We start from the raw sequence: 24654 nt of genomic DNA on the forward strand, positions 1-24654 counted from the left end.
GGTGGGGACACAGCCAAACCATATCATTCCACCCCTGGCCCCTCCAAATCTCATGTCCTCACATTTCAAAACCAACCATACCTTCCCAGTAGTCCCCCAAAGTCTTAAGTCATTTCAGCATTAACCCAAAAATCCATAGTCCAAAGTCTCGCCTGAGACAAGGCAAGTCCCTTCTGCCTGTGATCCTATAAAATCAAAAGCAAGTGGCCAGACATGGTGGCTCACGCCTGTAATGCCAGCACTTTGGGAGGCTGAGGCAAGTGGATCACCTGAGGTCAGGAGTTCGAGAACAGCCTGGCCAACATGGCAAAACCCTGTCTCTACTAAAAATACAAAAATTAGCCGCGCATGGTGGTGGGCACCTGTAATCCCAGCCACTCAGGAGGCTGAGACAAGAGAATTGCTTGAACCGGGGGAGGCAGAGGTTGCAGTGAGCTGAGATCACACCATGGCACTCCAGCCTGGGGGACAAGAGCAGAGCTTTTGTACAACAAAAAAAAAAAAAAAAAAAAAACAAAAAACAAGCTAGTTACTTCTAGATACAATGGGGGTATAGATATTGGGTAAATACAGCCATTCCAAATGGGAGAAATTGGCCAGAACAAAGGCATTACAGGCCCCATGCAAGTTCGAAATCCAGTGGGGCTTCTTTGGAGCTCAAATTTTAAAGCTCCAAAATGATCTCCTTTGACTCCAATTCTCACATCCAGGTCACGCTGATGTAAGAGGTGGGTTCCTGTGGTCTTGGGCAGCTCTGCCCCTGTGGCTTTGCAGGATATAGCCTCCCTCACAGCTGCTTTCACAGGCTGGCGTTGAGGGTCGGCAGCTTTTCCAGGCGCACGGTGCAAGCTGTCAGTAGATCTACCATTCTGGGGTCTGAAGACGGTGGCCCTCTTCTCACAGCTCCACTGGGCAGTGCCACAGTAGGGACTCTATGTGGTGGCTCCGACTCCACATTTCCCTTCCACACTGCCCTAGCAGGGGTTCTCCACGAGGGCCTTGCCCTTGCAGCAAACTTTTCCTTGGGCATCTCCATATATCTTCTGAAATCTAGGCAGAGGTTCCCCAAATCTTAATTCTTGACTTCTGTGTGCCCACAGGCTCAACATCACGTGGAAGCTGCCAAGGCTTGGGGCTTGCACCCTCCGAAGCCACAACCCAAGCTCTGCATTGGCCCCTTTCAGTCATGGCTGGAGTGGCTGGGACACAGGGCACCAAGTCCTTAGGCTGCACACAGCACAGGCACCCTGGGCCTGGCCCACGAAAGTACTTTTTCCTCTTAACCCTCAGGGCCTGTGATGGGAGGGGCTGCTGCAAAGGTGTCTGCCGTGCCCTGGAGACATTTTCCACATTTTCTTGGTGATTAACTTTCAGCTCTTCGTTACTTACACAAATTTCTGCAGCCAGCTTGAATTCTCAGAAAATGAGTTTTCCTTTTCTATCGCATAGTCAGGCTGCAAATTTTCCAAATTTTTATGCTGTTTCCCTTTTAAGACGAATGTCATTAATAACACCCAAGTCACGTTTTGAATGCTTTGCTGCTTAGAAATTTCTTCCACCAGATACCCTAAATCATCTCTCAGTTCAAAGTTCCACAAATCTCTAGGGCAGGGGCAAAATGCCACCAGTCTCTTTGCTAAAACGTAACAGTCACCTTTACTCCAGTTCCCAACACGTTCCTCATCTCCATCTGAGACCACCTCAGCCTGGACCTTATTGTTCATATCACTATCAGCACTTTTGTCAAAGCCATTCACCAAGTCTCTGGGAGGCTCCAGACTTTCCCACAGTTTCCTGTCTTCTGAGCCCTCCAAACTGTTTCGACCTCTGCCTGTTACCCAGTTCCAAAGTCACTTCCACATTTTTGGGTGTCTTTTCAGCAACGTGCCACTCTACTGGTACCAATTTACTGTATTAGTTCATATTCATGCTGCTGATAAAGACATACCTGAGACTGGGAAGAAAAAGAGGTTTAATTGGACTTACAGTTCCACATGGCTGAGGAGACCTCAGAATCATGGTGGGAGGCGAAAGGCACTTCTTACATGGCGGCAGCAAGAGAAAATGAGCGAAAAGCAAAAGTGGAAACTCCTGATAAACCCATCAGATCTTGTGAGACTTACTCACTATCACGAGAATAGCACGGGAAAGACCGGCCCCTCGTGATTCAATTACCTCCCTCTGGGTCCCTCCCACAACACGTGGGAATTCTGGGAGATACGATTCGAGCTGAGATTTGGGTAGGGACACAGCCAAACCATATCAAAGAGCAAAACCACTGTAACCGCTTCAGGCAGGGGCCAGTGCCTGCCAGGCATGCTCACCTTGTCCTAATGGTGTGATTTCCTGTAAGAAAGGTGATAAATTCTCCCCATGAAGCTACAGAGTGCAGACGACAGGGACCTATAGCAGAGCTCCCAAGGGAGGCCTCTGGTTTACCAGGTGCTGAGGGCCCAAGTACAACAGCAGACTCTGGGGACCACTTGGAGCTCCGCTCAGAGGGGTGGAATTGAGCCTTCACCACCTCCTCCTGCTCCAGAGCAGGCACATCTGACATGCAGGATGAGCTGACTTCTCTCGGGCCTCAGGGACCCCTGAACTCAGCAGAGCCGGAGCAGTGGGGCTGCTTCCCTGCCCAGACCTTGTCAGGAGGCGAAGTCCCTGGCTGCTGCCCCTGTGACCTGGGATCTGCAGCCATCCAGTCAGGCCCTGATTGCTGAGGACCAAGCCACTAGTTCTAGGTTTTCTGGCCACCCTGGACCCAGGGTGGTAAAGTCTGGGATCTGCACTCTAGATACAGAGCTCCTGGGCATCCTGAGTCCCTGCCCACGCGCTCCTCGCCTTTCAGCAGCCGACCCCATGGCAACACGGGCCTAGCCACCCGGAAGCCCTCCACCCTGAGGGTCAGTGGCCACCTGTCCTCCAGCCACATCTCTGCCCTCCAGTTCCCTGGCCTCTGCCTGTGCCTGCTGCGGTTTCATTGGTATCTTGACCCTTCTCTGGACACACTTTCTTTAGTTACGTCCCCGCCATGAGCCAGTTCTCATGTCCCTTGGCCTTTTACAGTTTCCATCCTGCAAAACCTCAACTTGGGGTTCTCCCCCAAGTGCCCCCCACCGTCCTTCACCAGACGCCATCATCACCGTCCTCCCCTTGGGGACGGGGACAGTGCTGCCCTCTTGACCGGCTCCCTGCTGGGCCTCCCGCCCCTGGCTTTGCCTCTGCAGCACCACGTTCTGTCCCTGGTTTTCTCTCCCTACTGCTCATCCAACCCATGGCTTCCAGGGCAGACGGTTCAGCCCAGTCTCCTGAGTGCTGCCTGCAGGTGCCTGCATAGAGGCCCCGCAGCGCCTCAGAACCAAACCCTGTCTTTGCCCTCACATCTGCCGCTCCTCCTCTGTTCCCCGTTCCAGAGACTGGTGCCACTCAAGCCACAGACCTCTTCCGACAAGAGCCACATAGTAAATACTTTTGGCTCTGTGGGCCACACGGTCTCTGTCGCCTCTACCCCACTCTGCCACTGGAGTGTTAAAACAGCCAGAGACAGTATATCAACCAATGAGCATGGCTGGGTGCCAGGAAAACTTGATGAAAACAGGATGGCTTGAGCAACGTGGCAAGACCCCCTGTCTCTACAAAAAATGTAAAAATTAGCTGGGTGTGGTGATGCATGCCTGTACTCCAAGCTACTTGGGAGGTTGAGGTGGGAGGATCACTTGAGCCCAGGACGTTGAGGCTGCAGTGAGCCATGTTTGTACCACTGCACGCCAGCCTGGGCAACAGAGCAAGACCCTGTATAAAAAAAGAAAGACAGCAGCAGTCAGATTGGGCCCACAGGCCACAGTTTGCTGACCCTGATCTAAACCATGCCTAGCTCTCAAGCCATATTTCTGTTTTTACCTCCATGGAAATCCCTGAAGGACCCTGGTACGCTTTGCGTGTGGCTGTGACTTGGCGTACATGGCTGCCTCCGACAGGAGTGCCCTCAGCATCGTGTCTCGGGCTCGGCCAAGGCTCCTTCAGGAAGGCCTCCTTGATGCCTCCTCCCCAGCCGACCTCGGCCCCTGCCTCTCTCTTGCGCAGTCCTCTGCTCTCTTTCTGGGCACAGAACTTGCCATGCTGCACTGGGCATGCTTACCTGTGTGCCGGTGAGACCCTCCGCGCTCTGAGGTGGATGTTCTTGCTGGTTTTGTGTCACTGGCACCTTGTGTGGTGCCTGGTCTGCTGTCAGTCTTTGATCGGGTCAAAGCAGAATTTCGTGAGCGATGGCTCTGTGCAGCCGTGGCGGGTGGCTGAGGTGACCCCACAGGGCTCCTACCGGGAGCGCTCACGGTACAGCAGCCCACGCAGGACTGTTGCGCTTCTTGTGGCACGAGGATGCTGAGCACAGAGCCACGTTTAGGATGCTTCACTGCATTTCTGGCTCTTCTCAGTTGCTCTGAAGGAGCCATTGCCACCCTCAGCCTCGTCGGGGCCAGAAGCTGCCTGTCCCAGACCCCTGGCTGTTCCCGAGGCAGGTCTGTGAGGTCTCTCTGGAGGGCAGCGTGGTTCCCGGCTCATGTTTCTTGCCAGGATTGGGGCGTTTCTTCCAAGAAATATCTGAACTTGCCCCTAGCAGGCCCTACCATTGCCTCTGACCCTCTCCTGTCCCTCACAGGAGAACCTCATGCTTTCCATCCTGCCCAAGCACGTGGCTGACGAGATGCTGAAAGACATGAAGAAAGACGAGAGCCAGAAGGACCAGCAGCAGTTCAACACCATGTACATGTACCGCCATGAGAACGTCAGGTACGCCGGCCTGGGATGCAGGCTCTGATGGCAGAGCAGGCCGTGGAGGGCTGCGTCTTTGCAGGACCCACTAGGCGCTGTGGGCTTCGAGAGGTTTTCCAGGGACTAGAAGCGAGGCTCCCCACAGCACTCATCAACCCGGCGGGAGAAGCTGCTGGCAGGTGTTTAAGCTACAGTGTGTTCTAGGCTGCCTGGTCCAACCCCATCATAGAACAGACATCACCCAGAGTGGGGAAGGGACTCCTGTGAGGTCACCCAGCTGTTCAGGGCCAGCACTGGGGCTAGAGCCCTGACCTCTGATTCTAGGAAGAAGGATGAGTTCAGCCCGGGCAGGAGTGGGCAGTGTGGGGTGGTCCCCAGGCACCACAGGGAGGGATGCCTGCAGGGGGACGTCCACTAGGACAAGTGCAAGGTCAGAGCCCTGACTTTACCTGGAAGGGCCAGGGTCTCACTGTCCTGGAGGGGGTGAGGGAGGACCTTCTCCCACCCTGATCCTGGCTGCCCTGTGGGTTGGAGAGGGAGCGGGCACACCTCGCTGCCTGGAGCCTCACCCCCACGGTCGTTCCTCATGCAGCATCCTCTTTGCCGACATCGTGGGCTTTACCCAGCTGTCTTCTGCCTGCAGTGCCCAGGAGCTCGTGAAGCTGCTCAACGAGCTCTTTGCCCGCTTTGACAAGCTGGCAGCTGTAAGTCCCTGGCCCCGCCTGGCTCTCCAGCAGGGCCTGCCCTCATGGCCTGTGCCTGGCCGCCATCCCTGGCCCCGTGATTTTCTCCCTCTGTCCTTCCTCTGCTTTCTTGGCCACTCCTCCCTCACTGATGAGCGGCTGGAGCATAGGCCAGGCCCTCCCCTTTCAGAAATACCACCAGCTGCGGATTAAGATCCTGGGTGACTGCTACTACTGCATCTGCGGCCTGCCTGACTACCGTGAGGACCACGCCGTCTGCTCCATCCTCATGGGGCTTGCCATGGTGGAGGCCATCTCGTAAGTGGGGTACCTCTGGGAGGGAGGCTCCCAGAGCAAGGGCCCCAACCCTGGACCCAGGGAGAAGCAGGTCTTCTGCGCTGGCCACAGCCCCTGGGTGGGGGATCGGCTGGAGGCAAAGACTGTGCCCTGCTGGGACACAGCGCTGGTTGACGGGTGGCACAGGCCCCTGCTCTGGAAGCTGGGATGTGGCTTACCTTCCTCACAGCCCAGGGGACCTGTAAGCCTCCCCTAGCCTGTGGGGCCCACTTTTCCAGCCTTAGTCCACGTATTCCCTTTTTGCTGGAAGTTGCAGTTGTGAAATTCCTCACACTTCCTCACACTTGCTAGGACCCCCACAGGTGCTCCCCATCTCTCCTCAGTGTTTTCTCACCATGACCCCCAAAGGCACTGCCCCCTCCATCTTGTGATGCAGTGACTGTAAGCCCCTGGCAGAGGGGCTCAGGGCTGGGGCTGGAGCCCTCCCGGCCTCTGTGCTCCAGCCTAGGCTGTGAGGGAGGCAGACTCTCGTGTGCTCACTGTCCCCACTGTTGCCCCTGCTCCAAGTGCGCTTGCAGCTCTCAGATGGGCAGTCCCTCTGGTTGACTTCCAGCCTCTGGGGAACCTGGGGTGACATCAGGCACCAACGCAGAAAGGAAAGCTCCTGCCGAGGCCCCTCCCCCATGGGATGGAGTCCTGGAAGTTGCCCGCCCTTTACCCTCTTCTCCGAGGGGGCAGCTGTGCATTTTTACCATCTTCCAGGTTAAATCCCATCTAGTATTGCCCTGGAAAGAAAGCAATGTTGGCCGGGTGTGGTGGCTCACGCCTGTAATCCCAGCACTTTGGGAGGCCGAGGCAGGCGGATCACCTGAGGTCTGGAGTTCGAGACCAGTCATGACCAACATGCAGAAACCCCGTCTCTACTAAAAATACAAAATTAGCCGGGTGTGGTGGCACATGCCTGTAGTCCCATCTACTCTGGAGGCTGAGGCAGAAGGGCTTTAACCCAGGAGGCAGAGGTTGCTGTGAGCCGAGATCGCGCCATTGCATTCCAGCCTGGGCAACAAGAGTGAAACTCCGTCTCAAAAAAAAAAAAAAAAAAAGAAAGAAAGAAAGAAAGCAATGTGGCCTTTATCCCAGGGGCAGTAGTCCAGGAACTCTAGCATCCTCTCCCTTCCCTGTCAGACACATTCAGGCAAGGGACTGTTCACGGCTATTTTGTTCACCCCTATGTCTGCAGCACCTTGAACGTGCCTGGCACATACTTGACGCTCAGTGAAATATTAACTGCGTGAATGAATAAAAGAGTAATCGGCAGAAGGAAACTGGAGGCCCCTCGGGAGGTGGGGATAGGGAGGAGAGTCTCTTGGTGCCCTTGTCCTGCTGGCCTGTGATGCGTGACTCTGGGCTGGCCCTGGCCTGCCTTACCCCCGACCCAACACCATGGGTTACGGGACTTCAGTGCAGGCGGAAAGCTGTGGGGACCTTGCCAGGCCCCCTCTTGTGGAGGGGAAGAGGCCCACGATGAATTTCTTTTACAGGCTGGCTGTCTTGTGAAGGCCACGCCCTGACCCTCCTTTCTGTGTGTCCGTGGCAGGTATGTGCGGGAGAAGACCAAGACTGGGGTGGACATGCGTGTGGGGGTGCACACGGGCACCGTGCTGGGGGGCGTCCTGGGCCAGAAGCGCTGGCAGTACGATGTGTGGTCGACTGACGTCACTGTAGCCAACAAGATGGAGGCCGGCGGCATCCCTGGGTGAGTGCCCTTCCGCGGGGACAGGTGTGAGGACTGGGGAGGGGACCGGACCGTCCCCTCCATACCACAGGGCTGTGACCCTGATGAGGGACAGGGGGCCTCAGAGAAGGTCCCTCCACCACCCCAGAACAGCATTCCTCCTGTCCTGCGCCAGCCCTGGCTAAGGCCGTTCTGACCTGCCTTGGGGTGAAGCCTCTTTGGGCCTGATGTTAGATGTGTGTCCAGGCTTCTCCTGCCTGGACCCTGCAGTAGCCTGTCCTCCTTTACCCTTTACCCACTTAGGGGGCTGCCTCCCCTTTACCCACTTAGGGGGCTGCCCCAGCTCTCCTTATGCCAGCGCCCAGGTCTCCCCAAAGAGAGAGTGATCAGTAGTCGTCAGTGGCGGGCTTGGAGGCAGTGTTTTGCAGGTCGCAGTGCGATTACATGTCTTATTTGAGCTCCTTTACAGGATCAGTGAGTAATGGAGGCCCTGCCTTTAGCAGGGCCAGGCTGAGGGAGGATCAGCTCAGCCTTCCCCACCTGGGCCAGGCAGCTTCCTTCAGTGGCATTTAGGATTCTTGCCCTCAGTGGTGACTCCTCAGAAACGGGTTTTGTTTTCCCTTGGCAGCAGGGGTTGCAACTGAGAAATGTGCAAGGTGGGGGATAATTGGATCTTGTGGCTCACACTTGCAATCCCAGCCCTTTGGGAGGCTGAGGCGGGTGGATCACCTGGGGTCAAGAGTTTGAGACCAGCCTGACCAACATGAAGAAACTCCATCTCTACTAAAAATACAGAATTAGCCAGGCATGATGGTGTGCACCTATAATCCCAGCTACTTTGGAGGCTGAGGCAGGAGAATTGCTTACAACCTGGAAGGCAGAGGTTGCAGTGAGCTGAGATCACGCCACTGCACTCCATCCTGGGCAACAGGGCAAGACTGTCTCAAAAAAAAAAAAAAAAAATCCTTATCACATTTGATCCGCTTCACAGTGGATCAAAGATTGAAGAAAGATTGTACTCCTGTGTTGTGGCTCCAACACTGAGGCTGAGATGGGAGTAGGTGCCACACGGCCCACACAACTAGTTAGTGGGCCACACAGCTAGTTGGTGGCAGATATTCCACTTGGCCCCTGCCTCCACTTGGCCTCTGCCCCACATGCCCGAGAGACACGGGGCCGAGCAGCAGCCAGTGCATCTGTGGTCCATGGACTGTCCCCAGGGGTTGTGAGGGCCACCTCTGGCCGGCGCTCAGGGCCTCTCTCTCTGCAATTCAGGCGTGTGCACATCTCCCAGAGCACCATGGACTGCCTGAAAGGGGAGTTTGATGTGGAACCAGGCGATGGGGGCAGCCGCTGTGATTACCTAGAAGAGAAGGGTATTGAAACCTACCTCATCATTGCCTCCAAGCCAGAGGTGAAGAAAACAGCCACCCAGAATGGCCTCAATGGCTCGGTGAGTTCCCCACCCCACTCCCAGATTAGGGGGTTGGAGAGGAGGAGATTCAGGAAAGACGGCAGAAGAGTTGTAGGACCCAGTGTTGGCTGGCCATGAGAGGTGAGTGGCAGGCTGGCACCCTTCCCGATGGATAGCTGGTTTCTGGGGGAGACGGTGAGTGTAATTCATGGCAAGTTGCAGTGGAGGTGACTGTATCCAGAAGGGAGGCACTGGAGATGTGTCGGTGGCGCCCAGGAGAGCAGCTGGGCTGGAGCTCAGAGTCTCCTGCACGGAGAAAGTGAGTGAAGCCACCGGAGTGACATGAATGCTCAGGGAGAGGCTCACAGACGAGGCTGGGAGTGGGGTGACTGGTCATGGGGAAGGAGAACCAAGGCCAGAAAGGTTTCCTGAGTGGGAAATGAGGAAGGAATGAGATAGAAGTAATAGAGCAGAGGTGTCCAATCTTTTGGCTTCTCTGGGCCGCATTGGAAGAAGAATTGTCTTGGGCCAAACGTCAAAGACTGCGGGTTGAACAAGCTTGCAGCAGAGCATCCTATGGGCCTGCCCTCTGGCCTGGTCTTTGTGTGGGGCCCCCGGAATATCTATAGACCTGAAGCAGTCAGCAGCTTCCCCAGGCCTGTCCACCAACCCCCAAACACCTCCTGTCAGTCTGATTAGAAACCAACAGCAGCTGTTGCAGAAATTGATCCCTTTACCATCCCCTACTGAATCTGGAGGTTGTTTTATTTTTTGTAGTCTCTCATGTCAAAACCGTTTCCTCCAGTATGAGAGTCCATCTAACAAGACTTGGAATTAAGGAGCGTGGTGGCTGTCAGGGAAATCGCGTCATCTGAGACTGCTCAATGGCTGAGGCTTTGCCTAATTATGGCTAAAGCAAAGCCCACTCTGGTGAGGCTGCAGGAGCGATGGCTGATACATTCCCTGTTGATTCTAACCTCGATGTCGGTCTCATCCAGTGTCATTTTAAAGGCCTTCTCTTGGGATACAACTCCCAAATTTGTATCTCCAGCCCCAGTGGCTTTCCTGCACTCAACATACAGCCACTTGTATGCCTCCATTTGTACATCTAATAGGCATCTTAAATGCCACCTGTCCAAAGCTCCTGCCCGCCTTCCCACTCCAAAACCTGCTCTCGGTCTTCCCATCTCAGTTAATGGCAGTTCCATCCTTTTATTAATAATTGCTCAGACCAAAAAGTTTGAAGTCATCCTTGACGCCTCACTTCGCAATCCACAAGCAAGTTCCATGGCCTCCGATCGCTCTCTAATCCCACCACTGCCTTCCACACGCTTGTCACTTCCAGCCCTGTCTGTGCCACTCATCCCATGCCCGGATCATGGCTGAGCTCTCCTTTCCTCTAGGCCCTGCCCAATGGAGCACCAGGTTCCTCAAAGTCCAGCTCCCCTACCCTCATTGAGACCAAGGAGCCCAACGGGAGTGCCCACAGCAGCGGGTCCACGTCGGAGAAACCCGAGGAGCAGGATGCCCAGGTATGTGCAGGGCTCAGGGCAGGGGGTCACTGAGGGGCCAGATGCGGGCAGACACCAGGAAGCAATACATTCCTGCAGCAGGAGTCCTGTGCTGGGGAGACCTGGCCACCACCCAGGACCTCCTCCTGCTTAGCATTGTAACCATGGGCAGGTCACCCCTCCAGCCCCACAAAACCCTACTGTCTCCTCATCAGTTACATGTTGGGGTGACCTGAAATCTCGTAGATTTGAGATCAGTGAGGACCTCCATGGAAAATTCTATAGGATCTGAGACAATTTTGGAAGTGAGATTTCAGACCTGGACTCACCCCTCTGGCTAGGTTCAAACCCAACAAGTTCCATGCAAGATGGGATATTTCCGCAGCCCCCAAAGGTGAGGAATTAGCATGCTGTCCCAGAGTGCAGGCTGCCTCTTGGGGAGCACCCAGAACTGGTCCCTGACTGCAGGGCGTCTGGAGCATGTTTCCTGATGGAGGTCAGTGCTGCAGAGATGGGGTGTCTGCCCTGCCGGGGCTGCCAGGCTCACCATGTGAGGGGGACAGGAGAGCTGGCCGTGGTGCCATTAGAGCAGATGCTGTAGAACAAGATGGTAGATGGGGCTTAGGGTAAATTAGGTTTTTCTCAAGTCCCCCAACATTCAGCAAGTTTTCCTTATTGCAGTTTTCTTGATAGAAAGTGGAGGTACAGACTCAAGGCACTCACTAGCGAGGAGGACACAGATACAGCTTTAGCAGCCTGTGATTTTTCCGGCCCTGACCCTTAGCCAGGCCCATGCTGCTCCCGGATCTGCTTCAGGAACAGGATCCTGCTGCTGCCACAGACCATCCATGTGATTTTACAGAAGAGGAAGATGTGGCTGGGGAAACATTATCTGGGGTCAGACTGTCCACCAGTGGCACACCTGTGCTGATGCTTAAGACCAGGGAGTCTTTTTTTTTTTTTTAAGATGGCGTTATGCTCTGTTGCCCAGGCTGGAGTGCAGTGGCATGATCTTGGCTTACTGCAACCTCCGCCTCCTGGGTTCAAGTGATTCTCCTGCCTCAGCGTCCTGAGTAGCTGGGATTACAGGCGTGCACCACCATGCCTGGCTGATTTTTGTATTTTTAGTAAAGACAGGGTTTTACTGTATCGGCCAGTCTGGTCTCAAACTCCTGACCTCAAGTGATCCACCCACCTCAGCCCCCCAGAGTGCTGGGATGACAGGCGTGAGTCACCGCGCCCGGCCCCACGGTGTCTTGACCGTGGCTCCCAGATGCACTGTTGCACCCGTTCAGACAGCTCTCAGCTATTGAGCGTGCCAGTCTCAGTGACTGTTTAGACTGATGGCTGTGTCATCACAGCCAGGATTCCTGTTTTTGGAGTTGATACTTTTTCCTTAGAACTGGGAATAAAATGGTAGTGGGTGCCCCAGGTCCACCCACCCGCCCCTTGTCAGCCCTCTAGTGATGAGAACATTCTTTTCTCTCCCATCACTTTCCCCCTCAGATCTTCCTTTCCACAGGAGCCAGATGGGAGTTCCTTTCATAGCTCCCTGAAGTCCTAGAGTTGGGAGCCATGCATGTCCCCAGGGTGCCGATGTATATGGCCCCCACATCTACACAGCAGGAAGTGCCAGGACTGTCCCAGCCCGGCAGCTGTCTCGATCACAGGTCTCCTACTCAGGAGCCAGAGGCTGCTCCCTACAATGCTGTCATTCGCGACCCTCCCTGCAGAGCTCTGGTGGGGCCCAGGGAGCCAAGAAGGCCTGGAGCATTGGGTGTAGACCCAGGCCACATGGAGCCACACGGGAGCAGGGGGAAGACTTCCCGGAAAGGGACTTGAGAGCTGGAGGGATTGGTCCTCCGAGATGCCCTCTTTGGTTCCTTGCCTCCTCCACCTCCGTCTTTCTCAGCTCCTCCCCGCCACTCGGTCCCGTCTCCCCCACTCACGCTGCCTCCCTGGCTCACAGGCCGACAACCCCTCATTCCCCAACCCGCGCCGGAGGCTGCGCCTGCAGGACCTGGCTGACCGAGTGGTGGATGCCTCGGAAGACGAGCACGAGCTCAACCAGCTGCTCAACGAGGCCCTGCTCGAGCGAGAGTCTGCCCAAGTGTAAGCGCCACCCGGAGGCGTCCAGGCCCACCGCTCCTCCCGGGCCCTGACAAGGGATTCAGGAAACCGGGCATCCCAAATACGGTCCCCCTGCTAGGCCGAGGCAGGTGTGGCATTTGGGATTCATGGGGCTTGTTCCCACTGCAGAGTAAAGAAGAGAAACACCTTCATCCTGTCCATGCGGTTCATGGACCCGGAGATGGAAACCCGCTACTCGGTGGAGAAGGAGAAGCAGAGTGGGGCTGCCTTCAGCTGCTCCTGCGTCGTCCTGCTCTGCACGGCTCTGGTTGAGATACTCATCGACCCCTGGTGAGGGAGGGGAAGGCCACAAGTTTCCTCGGCTGCGGCGGTGCGGGGAGGCAGGTGTCTCAGCGGGAGCCTGACACTGGGGAGCAAGCCTGACCCCCACTGGGACGGCCCCACGAGCTCCAAGAGTGCTAGGTGGCACCCTGGGTTTCCTTCCTGTATGTTGCCCCAGGTTTTGGAGCAGTCCTAGCATCAGAATGGGGATCTGGCCAGGATCAGAAGGCTGGAGACCTTGGCTGGATGGGCCCACAGTGATTCTTGGGACAAAGATTGGGGACACTGCATCAGCCTCAGTCACCAAGGCTGACCTGGCCCCTTTCTTGGCTCATCTTGATAAAGATAGATTTTAGGCTCTGGGCACAGGCTGACCCCTCTCGAACACAGCAGCAGGCCCTCCAATGCAAGGTGGGCCTCCTGGAGTCCCCAGCCGGTGAAGCCCTGTCTGAGGGTGATGACCACTCTCTCGTTCTCCCTTTCTCCCCTCGGCCAATCGGGGATTCCCCGTCACAGAGGATTACTCCTGACAAACTGTAATCCTGCTGGAGCCTTGGGCTCGGTCACACCATCTAAGATTGTGGGGGTGTGACCATGTGCAGGCCACTGCAGGCTCCGGCACCATCTGTTTCCTCATCTGTGACATGAGGAGAACAACCCCTGCCCCGGCTGACACTCAAGACTGTGGTGAGGCTCAGATTCACTGATTCCATGAGTATTGATTGGTTGTCTGCTTCATGTCCGGCGATCAGGGGCTGGGGCCATGGCAGTGATGCGGCGTACAGAAACCCCGCTCTCGTGAAACCTGGGTTCTGCTAGGGGAAGCTGTAGGCATAAGCAATTAAACAATTAAAATACGCATCCATGCAGGAGTAAGTGTTGCAGATCCAGGGCAGGCAAGGAAGGAAGTGGGTATGCTGCCCGGGGGCTTTGCTTTGTTTGCATTTTGATGTGGGAGGATCAGAGCAGGCCTTGCTGGCAGGGTAATATTTCAGTAATGCCCGGAAGCAGGTGAGGGGCGAGGCTTCTGCTATCTGGGGGACACCTGCTTCGGATAGAGGTGCTGAGGCTGGAGTGGCCTGGCCCCTGGAGGCACAGTGAGGAGGCATTGCAGCAGGAACAGGGGCCACTGGAAGAGTAGCAGGAGTCCAGCTCAGAGACGTGGGGCCTCAGACGCCACCGCAGGGCGCCAGCTTCCACTCTTAACACAGGAGGCCGCCGGAACAAGAGAGCAGAGGAGTCCTCGTGACATATGCCCGGAGAGGCTCACTTCTGCTGAGAACAGCGCGTAGTGAGCACAGCAGGAGCAGTGAGACCAGAGGAGACCAGACAGTGACCCAGACAAGCCACTGTGGCAACCAGGCCAGGCCGAGGAGAGAGGAGGATCAGTGGTTGGATTCTGAATTTTCTGGATTGACGGATGGATGCTGAATGTATTTTGGAGACAGAACTGACAGGATTTGCCGGCAGATTGGTCGTGGGGCGTGAGTGTGGAGTTGAGGACGTCTCCTGGGCTTCTGGTCTGAGCAACTGGCAGGACGGGGGTGCCGTTAACTAAGATGGGGACGAGGTGGCAAGACGAAAGGGCAGACGCAAAGATCAGGAGTTCGGTTTGGGACGCATGAAGTTTTTAATGCCCACAAGCCAAGGAGGCCAGAGTCCATGATCTGGAGTTCAGAGGGCGGGTGGGGTTGGAGACGTGAACCTGGCGTCGCCAGCATGCAGGCTGTGCGGTAACACGAGACTCGCTGAGCTCAAGGCAGTGTGTCCAGATGCAGGGACGGAAAAGTACCAGCAGGGACTCAAGATACCAAGTGAGAAAAGTGTCTCAAGGAGGGGTGAGAGGTGACTGAAAATGGGACGTGGATTTAGCTACCAGGAGGCTTCTGGGGCTCTTGGCAAGGGCACCTTCCAGGTAGGGGTTAAATGGGGATGGGTGTGAGCAGAGGGTATGGAGAGCAGGTTTCCGGGAGTTCCGGTTAAGGCGGATGTGTTAAGAGTGTGTCCCCTGTGAAGCTGGGGGCGGCTGCCATAGGCGGACTCTTAGCAGCCCCCGGCAGCAAGGGACCGATGCTGCTCTGTGCTCTGTCCCTTTAGCGCAGAGACATGGCAGGGGCGCATTCCTAAGATCCCTGCCCAAGTTTATCCTGGGCTGTGCCCAGGCCACCTGTGAGTCGTTCCCTCTCTGGGAAGTGTCCCAGGCAGCAGCTGCAGCTGGAGAGTGGCCTGTTCCCAGGCCAGCACTCAGCTGGCGGCCCCTCTCATCAGGGCCTTTGTCCTGTTCTGCACGGCAGGCAGCAGCAATTCCCTGGCACCGCGTGGAGCTGTATAGGCACAGGCATGGCCTCGTGCTGTGCCGAGGGGCCTCCCCATCCCCTGCCCCCTGTGCCCGTCCCCTGCCCCCTGTCCCCGTCCCTTCCTCTCCTAGCCCCTCACCCCATCTCACTGTCCCCTCTGGCCCCTCCCAATTGTCTTCTCTCTGTCACAGGCTAATGACAAACTATGTGACCTTCGTGGTGGGGGAGATTCTGCTCCTCATCCTGACCATCTGCTCCCTGGCTGCCATCTTTCCCCGGGTAAGAGGCACTTTTCTGCTGAACTTGGAAGCCTCTGGAAGTGAGTGGCACTCCCTGTAAAACTGGGTGGTGATGGAGTTATTCTTTCTGTCAAATCCTGACACACAGACTCTCTTCTGTTAGGACGGTCCAGGCACTTGCCCATCCATTCATTCACCATCAGCAGAGCACTCCCTCTGGCTGGGCCACCAGGCCGTGGCAGGCCGGGGCTGGGCCATAGTGGACTGTGGCAGGCCGTGGCTGGGCCGTGGCTGGCCGATGGTGGGCCTTGGTTGGGCCGTGGCTGGGCTGTGGCAGGCTGTGGCGCTGCAGCACACATGAGTATGGCAGGGTCTGAGTAAAGAGGAACCTGGGTAGAGAAGCAGTTGGAGGGCCGGCTGGAAGGTGGGTTGGCCCTGACTGTGAAGGCCCTTAGAAGCCAGACTAGGCTGGGCACGGTGGCTCAAGCCTGTAATCCCAGCACTTTGGGAGGCCGAGACGGGTGGATCACGAGGTCAGGAGATCGAGACCATCCTGGCTAATACAGTGAAACCCCGTCTCTACTAAAAAAAAAATACAAAAATCTAGCCGGGTGAGGTGGCGGGCGCCTGTGGTCCCAGCTACTCGGGAGGCTGAGGCAGGAGAATGGTGTAAACCCGGGAGGCGGAGCTTGCAGTGAGCTGAGATCCGGCCACTGCACTCTAGCCTGGGCAACAGTGCGAGACTCCGTCTCAAAAAAAAAAAAAAAAAAGAAGCCAGACTAAAAGGATTAAAACTTTATCCCATACGGCACTGGGGTACCAAACAGAAGTTTTTTTATTATCAGAATGACAAAGGTAAAGCAGTGTTTAGGAACATGAATCTCACAGGTGACTCGCCAGGTCACTTGGAGCCAGGACAGGCAGGAGTAGCTGACCAGAGACGAGCAGCCCTGAAAACGGTTCTGTGCCCTGGCCTCGCCTCGTCACCGCATGTGCTGTGGAGAGGGCTGCGCCCTGGAAGCTGTGCTGTTGCACAGGCACATGGAGGAGGTCCGACACAGCGCCAGAACTCCCATGCCCTCTTCTCAGCTCTGCCCCTTTGTCAGCTGTCGGGCGACTCCCAGGCACAGCCCCTTTTGAGGCTCCTGGAACTGGAATATGGGAGTAGCCTGAGTTGCTGGCAGTCACGTCTGCAGGAGAAAGGGCTGGCAAAGGCTCATGGCCCTTGAAATTCCATTCCTTCTAGGCCTTTCCTAAGAAGCTTGTGGCCTTCTCAACTTGGATTGACCGGACCCGCTGGGCCAGGAACACCTGGGCCATGCTCGCCATCTTCATCCTGGTGATGGCAAATGTCGTGGACATGGTGAGCTCCTGCTGTCCTTGTTGAAGGGACGCCCCTATTCTCAGTGGAGAAGGGCTTCTGTTTGGGTCACACGAGCAGTTTCTCAATCCGTCCCTCCACCGTCATGGAGCTTTGGAGTGGCTCTTAGGTTCCCAAACACATCATCCCTGCCTAGTGGAAGGAGTCTTGTCCCTGTCATCCAGGGATCCTCTGGGATGGACTTGTTTCCTTGAAACTCTTCTCCCAGAGTCCAAGAGCCCAGTTCCATGTGCCCAGGCCTGTGCTGGGTGCCTTATATATGTTGATTCATTTAATCTGTGAAAAAGTCCTGAGCAGTTGTACTAGTATCTGCAGTTTCATATGGAGAAACGAACGCTCAAAAAGAGTAATCAGCCAGGCACGGTGACTCACGCCTGTAATCCCAGCACTTTGGGAGGCTGAGGCGAGTACATCACGAGGTCAGGAGTTCGAGACCGGCCTGGCCAACATGGTGAAACCCCATCTCTACTAAAAATACAAAAATTAGCCAGGCATGGTGGTGCGCACCTGTAATCCCAGCTACTTGGGAGGCTGAGGCAGGAGAATCGCTTGAACCCAGGAGGCAGAGGTTGCAGTGAGCTGAGATTGAGCCACTACATTCCAAACTGTGCGAAGAGTGAGACTCTGTCTCAAAAAAGTAAATAAATAATAATTAACTTGCTCTAGGTCACACAGCCAGGAAGTGACAGAGTCCAGAATGGAGGCAGTTCTAAGTCCCAGTCCTGTGTGTTCTTCCTCCCTGAGGGGGCAGCCAAATGCTTTCTTAGGGAGAAGGGACAGGAGTTGGAAGCCCAGATCTATTGGTTTAGAACCACTGGGCACGTATTGAGCACTACACGTCTGGAGCTGTCATCGATGTTCTCTTGTCAGTTGTCATGGCCTCCTCTAATTGTCAAAGTACCATATACACTCTCTTCCTTTTTATCTAATTTAATGTTATTGTTGCATTTTAACAATTGGAGCACAGTTACACAACCGGCATGGAGACTTATTCCGGCAGTGGTATAAGTGAAAAAGCTCCAGGGCTGCAGCTAATCAGAAGTCCAATGTTGGCCGGGTGTGGTGGCTCATGCTTGTAATTCCAGCACTTTGGGAGGCTGAGGCGGGCGGATCACTTGAGGTCAGGAGTTCGAGACCAGCCTGGCCAACATGGTGAAACCCCATCTCTACTAAAAATAAAAGAATTAGCCAGGCACAGTGGCACGCACCCATAATTCCAGTTATTTGGGCAGCTGAGGCAGGAGAATCGCTTGAACCTGGGAGGTGGAGGTTGCGGTGAGCCAAGAACACACCACTGCACTCCGGCCTGGGCGACAGAGCGAGACTCCATCTCAAAAAAAAAAAAAAAAAAAAGTCCAATTGGAATGAGGAGTTAGGGGCTCCAGAGCCTACCTTGGCCAGGGGTTGCTGGTGCGCACTACCCAGGGAAGGGAAGCCCCAGGCCCCCTGCATGTCACAATACGCCTGGAACCTGGCACCCAGGTGTGGGGGTCACCACTGCACAGGGTCCTGGACACTGTACAGGACACCTAGAGATGCTGTCACTCATGGAGGAGTGAAAAGCTTAGGGAGGTGCAACAACTGCTCATGATAGAATATAGATATGCCAGGAATCGCGCAAGCAAGATAAGCCCCCTTGGGTGAAAGTTACAAAAACGTGGGGTTGATTCTGATTGTGGATACACTTTCTCCCGGCCGCATCTGCCCAGTAGCAGAACCAGTGAAGACTCCAGAAGGCAGAGTGTCCCCCCAGTGGAAGGATTTGGGCAGAGCCTAGCTGTCATCACGGGGAGGCTGTGAGTGGAGCTCATGGCCCCGTGGTACCTCCTGAAGCAACAGTGTGATGTGGGGAAGAACATGTTTGATTTGAAGCCTAAAGACTTGGCTCCTACTTCTGGCTTTTCTGCTTGCTAATTGTGTTTGGGAAAATCTGGCCTGAGTTTTCTGTACAACAGGCACAGTACTAAAAATACTCGAGTGTTTTTGTGAATGTCAAATGAGGCAACAGCAAGGCTCTTAGCTGCAGTTACTAACTTTTGTATGATTAGTCCCTGGTAAATTTCCCCATCTTTCCCGGTGTTTCTGGGGGAGCCATGGGAGGTGGCAGCTGAGCGCACACTGCCATGCACAGCTCTCTGTGACCAGCACCTGCTGTTCTCTTGAACGTGTGTCCCCTCCTGCCATCCTGGCCTCCAGCTCAGCTGTCTCCAGTACTACACAGGACCCAGCAACGCGACAGCAGGGATGGAGACGGAGGGCGGCTGCCTGGAGAACCCCAAGTATTACAACTACGTGGCCGTGCTGTCTCTCATCGCCACCATCATGCTGGTGCAGGTCAGCCACATGGTGAAGCTCACGCTCATGCTGCTCGTCACGGGCGCCGTGGCCGCCATCAACCTCTACGCCTGGCGCCCCGTCTTCGATGAATACGATCACAGGCGTTTTCGGGAGCATGAGTAAGATGAAGCGCGACCGGGGATCTGTATTGTCTCCTTCTTCCCACCCGCAAAGTCCTCAGTTGAGCCCATGGGCCTGTGCTGAGGTGGCTTTCTGCCACTAGGGGTCCTCAGAGGCTTGTTCAAGAGCCAGAGTTCCTGGCCGCTCACAGACGCATCACTGATTGGCTAGGACCTGGGAATAGATTCTTCCCGTTCTCCCTGAGTGGAGGACTTGGGATACCCTGGAGTCTGGCTGGGCATCAGGCTCTTGTTCCCAGATGGGGCCTGACCGTGCTGTTATCTGTCCAGCAGCTTACCTATGGTGACCTTAGAGAAGATGCAGGGATTCACCCCTGGGCTCAACGGCACTGACGGGTAAGGGCCATGGCTTCCCCTCCTGGCCTGCGCTCACAGTCCCTCTTCTAGAGACAGGAATACAACAGGCCCAAGCCCTGTGATCTCACCCTCCAGGAGGCACGTGACCTAGCACATGCAGGTTAGAGGAGCTGGCATGGGTTCCTCCAGGAGGGCTGCAGCAGAGGCAGGATGATTCTGATAGGGACTGGGACATCCAGGCCTCTGCGTGAAGGGCAGTGAGGAGGGAAGGAACTGCCAGGTGGATGGCAGCTGCATGTAACTGGCTGACAGGACAGACAAGCAGCAGGAAAATGAGGGAGGAAGGAACACGCTTTGGATTTAGACCTGGCTTCTGAGCCTGCAGCAGGCAGTAATTCTCTGTGGGTCACAGGCAGGTCAGTTTCCATGAGTGGCAGTTTCATCTCTTGAGGAGGATACTGAAGCAGAAGTTCTCTAAGGTCCCTGCCAGTGCCAAGGTTTTAAAATTTTATGACTCAATGACTTGAATTAGACCTTCAAGAAAGTTTAGAAATAAAAAGATGACCTAATAGAAGAGGGGTAAGACCTGCATAGCCCTTCACAAAAGAACTCTAAATGGCCACTAATAAATGTCACTCAAGTAATCAAGGAAATGCCAGTCACACCCTAATGAAATAATGAAATACCATCACACATGTACTGGTCCAGGTAAGTCTGACAATATCAAGTACAGCTGTAACTCTTACACTCCTGATGGGAGTATGAGTTAGTACAGGCACGTTAGAAAATATTTTGATCTATTTAGTAAGGCTGAAAATAAACCTGTGTCCCAGCAATTCCACTCCTACATACACGCCCACGCAGACGTGTATATGTGTATATATATATATGTATCTTAGAGAAATTCATGCACATACTCATGTCCCAGGATATATGTATGAGAATATCCAAAGCGGCACTGTTCGTAATAGACATACCCCCTCCCTCGAAACAAATGAAAACAACCCAACTGACATCAACAGGAAATGGATACATAACTGGTATATTCATGCAGTGAAATACCATACAGTAATGGAAACTAACCACAGCTCCACATAAAAATATGGACGAACGACATAAAAAGCCATGGTGAGATTGTACCCCAGTCCCATGGCTATGAAATCCCATCACTGATGTCTCTTCTGCAAATTCCTGCATGGTCGTAGCTACCTCTGTGATCAGTCAGGCAATGCAGTGTTTCTTAAACACCTGGGGAGCAGCCCTGATGTAAATACCAGGTGTAGCCAGGAGGGGCCAGGGGTTGCCTGGCTGTTGGAGAAGAGGCCAGTGAGTTAAGAAAGCTTTACTGCCCAGGGGGCGCCTGACTTGATGTGAAAGGGCCTAAGGAGCTGGGGTGAGCTCTGGGGCTGGGTTGGCAGGAAGCAGCACCGTCTAGTCAGAGGGAATCGGGCCCCCTCCGGGAGGCCCTTTCAGTTGCATGCGCTCTGCCCGGCAGGCTGCCCCTGGTGCCTTCCAAGTACTCCATGATGGTGATGGTGTTCCTCATGATGCTGAGCTTCTACTACTTCTCCCGCCACGTGAGTGCCGCCTGCACGATCCCCGCTCGGTGCCCACAACCCACAGGGCCTCCTGAGAAGCAGCCCCGGGACCTAAGAGACCAAGCTCCTAAGGACTGTGGCTTCCCTTTACCCAGCCCCACACGTGAGCCTGGTCAGGCCTCCGCCTTTTCTATATTCAGGCTCCTTCCTCAGTCACACAGGAAGACAGTGCCGCACCTCTTCCATCCGACCCCCTCCAGGATGAGGAAGGAAGCATGGGAGTGAGGGTAGGAGGGGACAGAGCGAAGGCACAAACATCTTGAATCAAATCTCTATCCCCTAGGCCAGGGGCTCATGGCCCCTGCACTCCCCATGGCGCTGAGGGACATTAGCACAACTGACCACGGAGCCGGAAGAGAAGGGGAAGGGAGCTGATGGACTTTCTGTTGGGTTAAAAGGAAAAGAGAAGGCTGGGTGCAGTGGCTCATTTTGGGAGGCTGAGGTGGAGGATCACTTGATTCCAGGAGTCTGAGACCAGCCTGGGCAACATGGTGAAACCCCGTCTCTACTAAAAAGTACAAAAATTAGCCAGGCATGGTGGCCCGCGCCTGTAATGCCAGCTACTTGGGGCGGGGGGGGGGGGGGGGGGGGGGGAGGGGGGGTGCCTCAGCCCGGGGGGGGGGGGGCCCCGGGGGCCGGGGCCCCCCCCCCCCCCCCCCCCCGGGGGGACAAGGGGCCCCCCCCCCCCCCCTCCCCACCAACCTGACAACAGAGGAAAAGGGAGGGAGAGAGAGGAGAAAGATCCTGTTAGCTTAAGTGCCCCCTAGTGACTTTCCAGGGGAGTACAGCCTTCCCAAGCCACTTCTCATCCAAATAGTGCCTGCTTAGAAAGGGGACTCCCCTCTGGGCTGGGAGATCCCCACTGCTGCCACCTCCACGAGACAGACCTGCAGCTGAAATTAGGTCCCAGAAGGCCTCCTGGATATCTGCTGTAACTATGGGTCTGGGAACTGCACCGCACTATTGGGTGGCCTTTTGATGAGGAGGCATCCTTGCAGGGTCTTACTTCCCTTGCCATTTAGCCATCTTCCCTCCAGCCTTTCCAAGGGGAGCTCCTCTATTCATGTTCCTGTTTTTCTTCTTTTTTTGAGACTGAGTCTTACTCTGTCGCCCAGGCTGGAGTCCAGTGGTGCAATCTTGGCTCACTGCAACCTCTGCCTCCTGGGTTCAAGTGATTCTCCTGCCTCAGCCTCCCGAGTAGCTGGGATTACAGGTGCCCGCCACCATGCCCGGTTAATTTTTGTATTTTTAGTAGGGACAGGGTTTCACCATATTGACCAGGCTGGTCTTGAACTCCTGACCTCAGGTGATCCACCTGCCTCGGCCTCCCAAAGTGCTGGGATTACAGGCATGAACCACCATGCCTGGCTGTTCCCGTTTTTCATCCTTCTATCCAGTGGCCAGCTCAGAGCACATGCCTCGCCTTGTCTGTGTCTGTAGGTAGAAAAACTGGCACGGACGCTTTTCTTGTGGAAGATTGAGGTCCACGACCAGAAGGAACGTGTCTATGAGATGCGACGCTGGAACGAGGCCTTGGTCACCAACATGTTGCCTGAGCACGTGGCACGCCATTTCCTGGGGTCCAAGAAGAGAGATGAGGTGAGGGGTGTGGCCTCAGCCTGGAACCATGAGGCCATGTGTCTCCATCTGTTCTTTCTTTCAGGGAACCCCCCTGGGCCCAGGCCTTCTCAGGGACGGGGGACTGGGGGCCAGGTAGGGCTGAACCTAAACAGCAAACACAATATAAGCAAAAGAGGAGTTTCTCCAGCCTCTCGTAAAGGGCACTGCTGTAGGCATGGTGATGTGGGCCATACAGCTCTGAGGCCATGTGTCAGAAGACAAGACTTTTCTCTAGAGCACACCTTTCTGTTGCCTGTGAACTTCACCAAAGTGGTTCCCAACTCCACAGTACCCTCTTCCTCACAGCTGGGGCTGTTAGAGGAACTAGAGAAGCTGTTTTAAAATTGATTCAAAGTAGTGGCCAGGCACAGTGGCTCACGCCTGTAATCCCAGCACTTTGGGAGGCCGAGGTCAGTGGATCACCTGAGGTCAGGAGTTTGAGACCAGCCTGGGCAACATATAGTGAAACCCTGTCTCTACTAAAAATACAAAAATTAACTGGATGTGGTGGTGCACACCTGTCGTCCCAGCTACTTGGGAAACTGAGACAGGAGAATCACTTGAACCCGGAAGTGGAGGTTGCAGTGAGCTGAGATTGTGCTACTCTACTCCAGCCTGGGCGACGCAGCAAGACTCTGTCTCTCAAGAGAAAAAAAAAAAAAAAAAGTAGCAATGAGCAATTTTTAAATTATTCAGAGCTGGGATAATCTACAGCTGGGCACGGTGGCATGTGCCTGTGGTCCCAGATACCTGGGGTTTGAGGCCGCAGTGCACTTCAATTGTACCTAATCGTGCTTGTTTATTGCCACTGCACTCCAGGCTGCGAAACATAGCAAGACTCAGACTCTTTAAAAAAAAAAAAAAAAAAAAAAGGCTGGGATAATCTAACTGATGTGTGAATACAAAAAGCTGAGTACACATGTCGTGTGTGGAAGAGAGATGCATTTCTCCAGCACATCACCCAGTCGGCCCTGCCTCTTTTTAGGAGCTGTACAGCCAGACGTATGATGAGATTGGAGTCATGTTTGCCTCCCTGCCCAACTTTGCTGACTTCTACACAGAGGAAAGCATCAACAATGGCGGTATTGAGTGTCTGCGTTTCCTCAATGAAATCATCTCAGATTTTGACTCTGTGAGTCCCCACCCCGCCCCGCACTCTGGCGATGAAGCCAGCTCACTCCACATCACATCCTAGGATAGGCTGCAGAGGCCAGAGAAACCGGCTCCACCATCCCAGATAAGCCCCTTCCGCAATACACAGACTTCTGCAGCCACCTGGAACTACTGGGCTGGGGAAGGGGAGGGGAGGTGGGAGCCCGGGAACTCACCCACAGGCTCACAGGGTAAGGACTGGCCAAGCAACATGTGGAGACCTCTGTCCTGGGACCCTCTCCTCAAATTCAGAGCCGGTCAGCATTGATTGGGTAACCTGTATACCAGGGAGAATGCTTTTCCACACAGATGCAGCCCCCCTAGGAGACTGGTGATTTTATGTCAGTGTTGAGGTGGTGGAAATTGAGGCCCAGAACGTCAGGAAGTTCTCCCAGGATCACGTGGCAGATGAGCGGTAGACTAAATAACAACTGTGATAGGAAAGTGCCTCTTGGGTTTAGTGGGGTCCTTGTAAACAGGTACATCTGTCACTGGGTTGGGTCATTCATCTGCCTTGACTGCTGACATTTCTTTTCTGAATCCTGGTCTCAGCTCCTGGACAATCCCAAGTTCCGGGTGATCACCAAGATCAAAACCATTGGCAGCACGTATATGGCGGCTTCAGGAGTCACCCCTGATGTCAACACCAATGGCTTTGCCAGCTCCAACAAGGTAGCTAACCCCAATAGCCAGAGAGGGGATGAGGCTCTGCCCCCAAGCAAGAGATTGGCAGCCCAGACCTAGCATGCGGGAAACAAGAACTGCTGTGCA

General features: G+C 54.8%; 1 protein-coding gene across 2 annotated transcripts in view; it reads left to right on the forward strand.

The window, feature by feature from the left end:
- Nucleotides 1–24654, forward strand: part of ADCY3 (adenylate cyclase 3) — a 105549-nt gene that overhangs the window by 77690 nt on the left and 3205 nt on the right. Inside the window, exons 4-19 of one of the 2 annotated variants that reach the window (XM_023229957.2) lie at nucleotides 4658–4788; nucleotides 5363–5474; nucleotides 5644–5771; nucleotides 7348–7506; nucleotides 8761–8938; nucleotides 10303–10431; nucleotides 12380–12522; nucleotides 12670–12831; nucleotides 15311–15398; nucleotides 16605–16721; nucleotides 18936–19195; nucleotides 19490–19552; nucleotides 21009–21090; nucleotides 22552–22710; nucleotides 23717–23863; nucleotides 24436–24555. In XM_023229957.2, the coding sequence (XP_023085725.1) occupies nucleotides 4658–4788; nucleotides 5363–5474; nucleotides 5644–5771; nucleotides 7348–7506; nucleotides 8761–8938; nucleotides 10303–10431; nucleotides 12380–12522; nucleotides 12670–12831; nucleotides 15311–15398; nucleotides 16605–16721; nucleotides 18936–19195; nucleotides 19490–19552; nucleotides 21009–21090; nucleotides 22552–22710; nucleotides 23717–23863; nucleotides 24436–24555 (2178 nt within the window). The remainder of the gene's footprint in view (nucleotides 1–4657; nucleotides 4789–5362; nucleotides 5475–5643; nucleotides 5772–7347; nucleotides 7507–8760; nucleotides 8939–10302; nucleotides 10432–12379; nucleotides 12523–12669; nucleotides 12832–15310; nucleotides 15399–16604; nucleotides 16722–18935; nucleotides 19196–19489; nucleotides 19553–21008; nucleotides 21091–22551; nucleotides 22711–23716; nucleotides 23864–24435; nucleotides 24556–24654) is intronic. The other variant, XM_031934163.1, reaches the window with a different exon arrangement.

Source organism: Piliocolobus tephrosceles, chromosome 15 (genome assembly GCF_002776525.5).
Source record: "Piliocolobus tephrosceles isolate RC106 chromosome 15, ASM277652v3, whole genome shotgun sequence".
Taxonomy (NCBI): Eukaryota; Metazoa; Chordata; class Mammalia; order Primates; family Cercopithecidae; genus Piliocolobus; species Piliocolobus tephrosceles.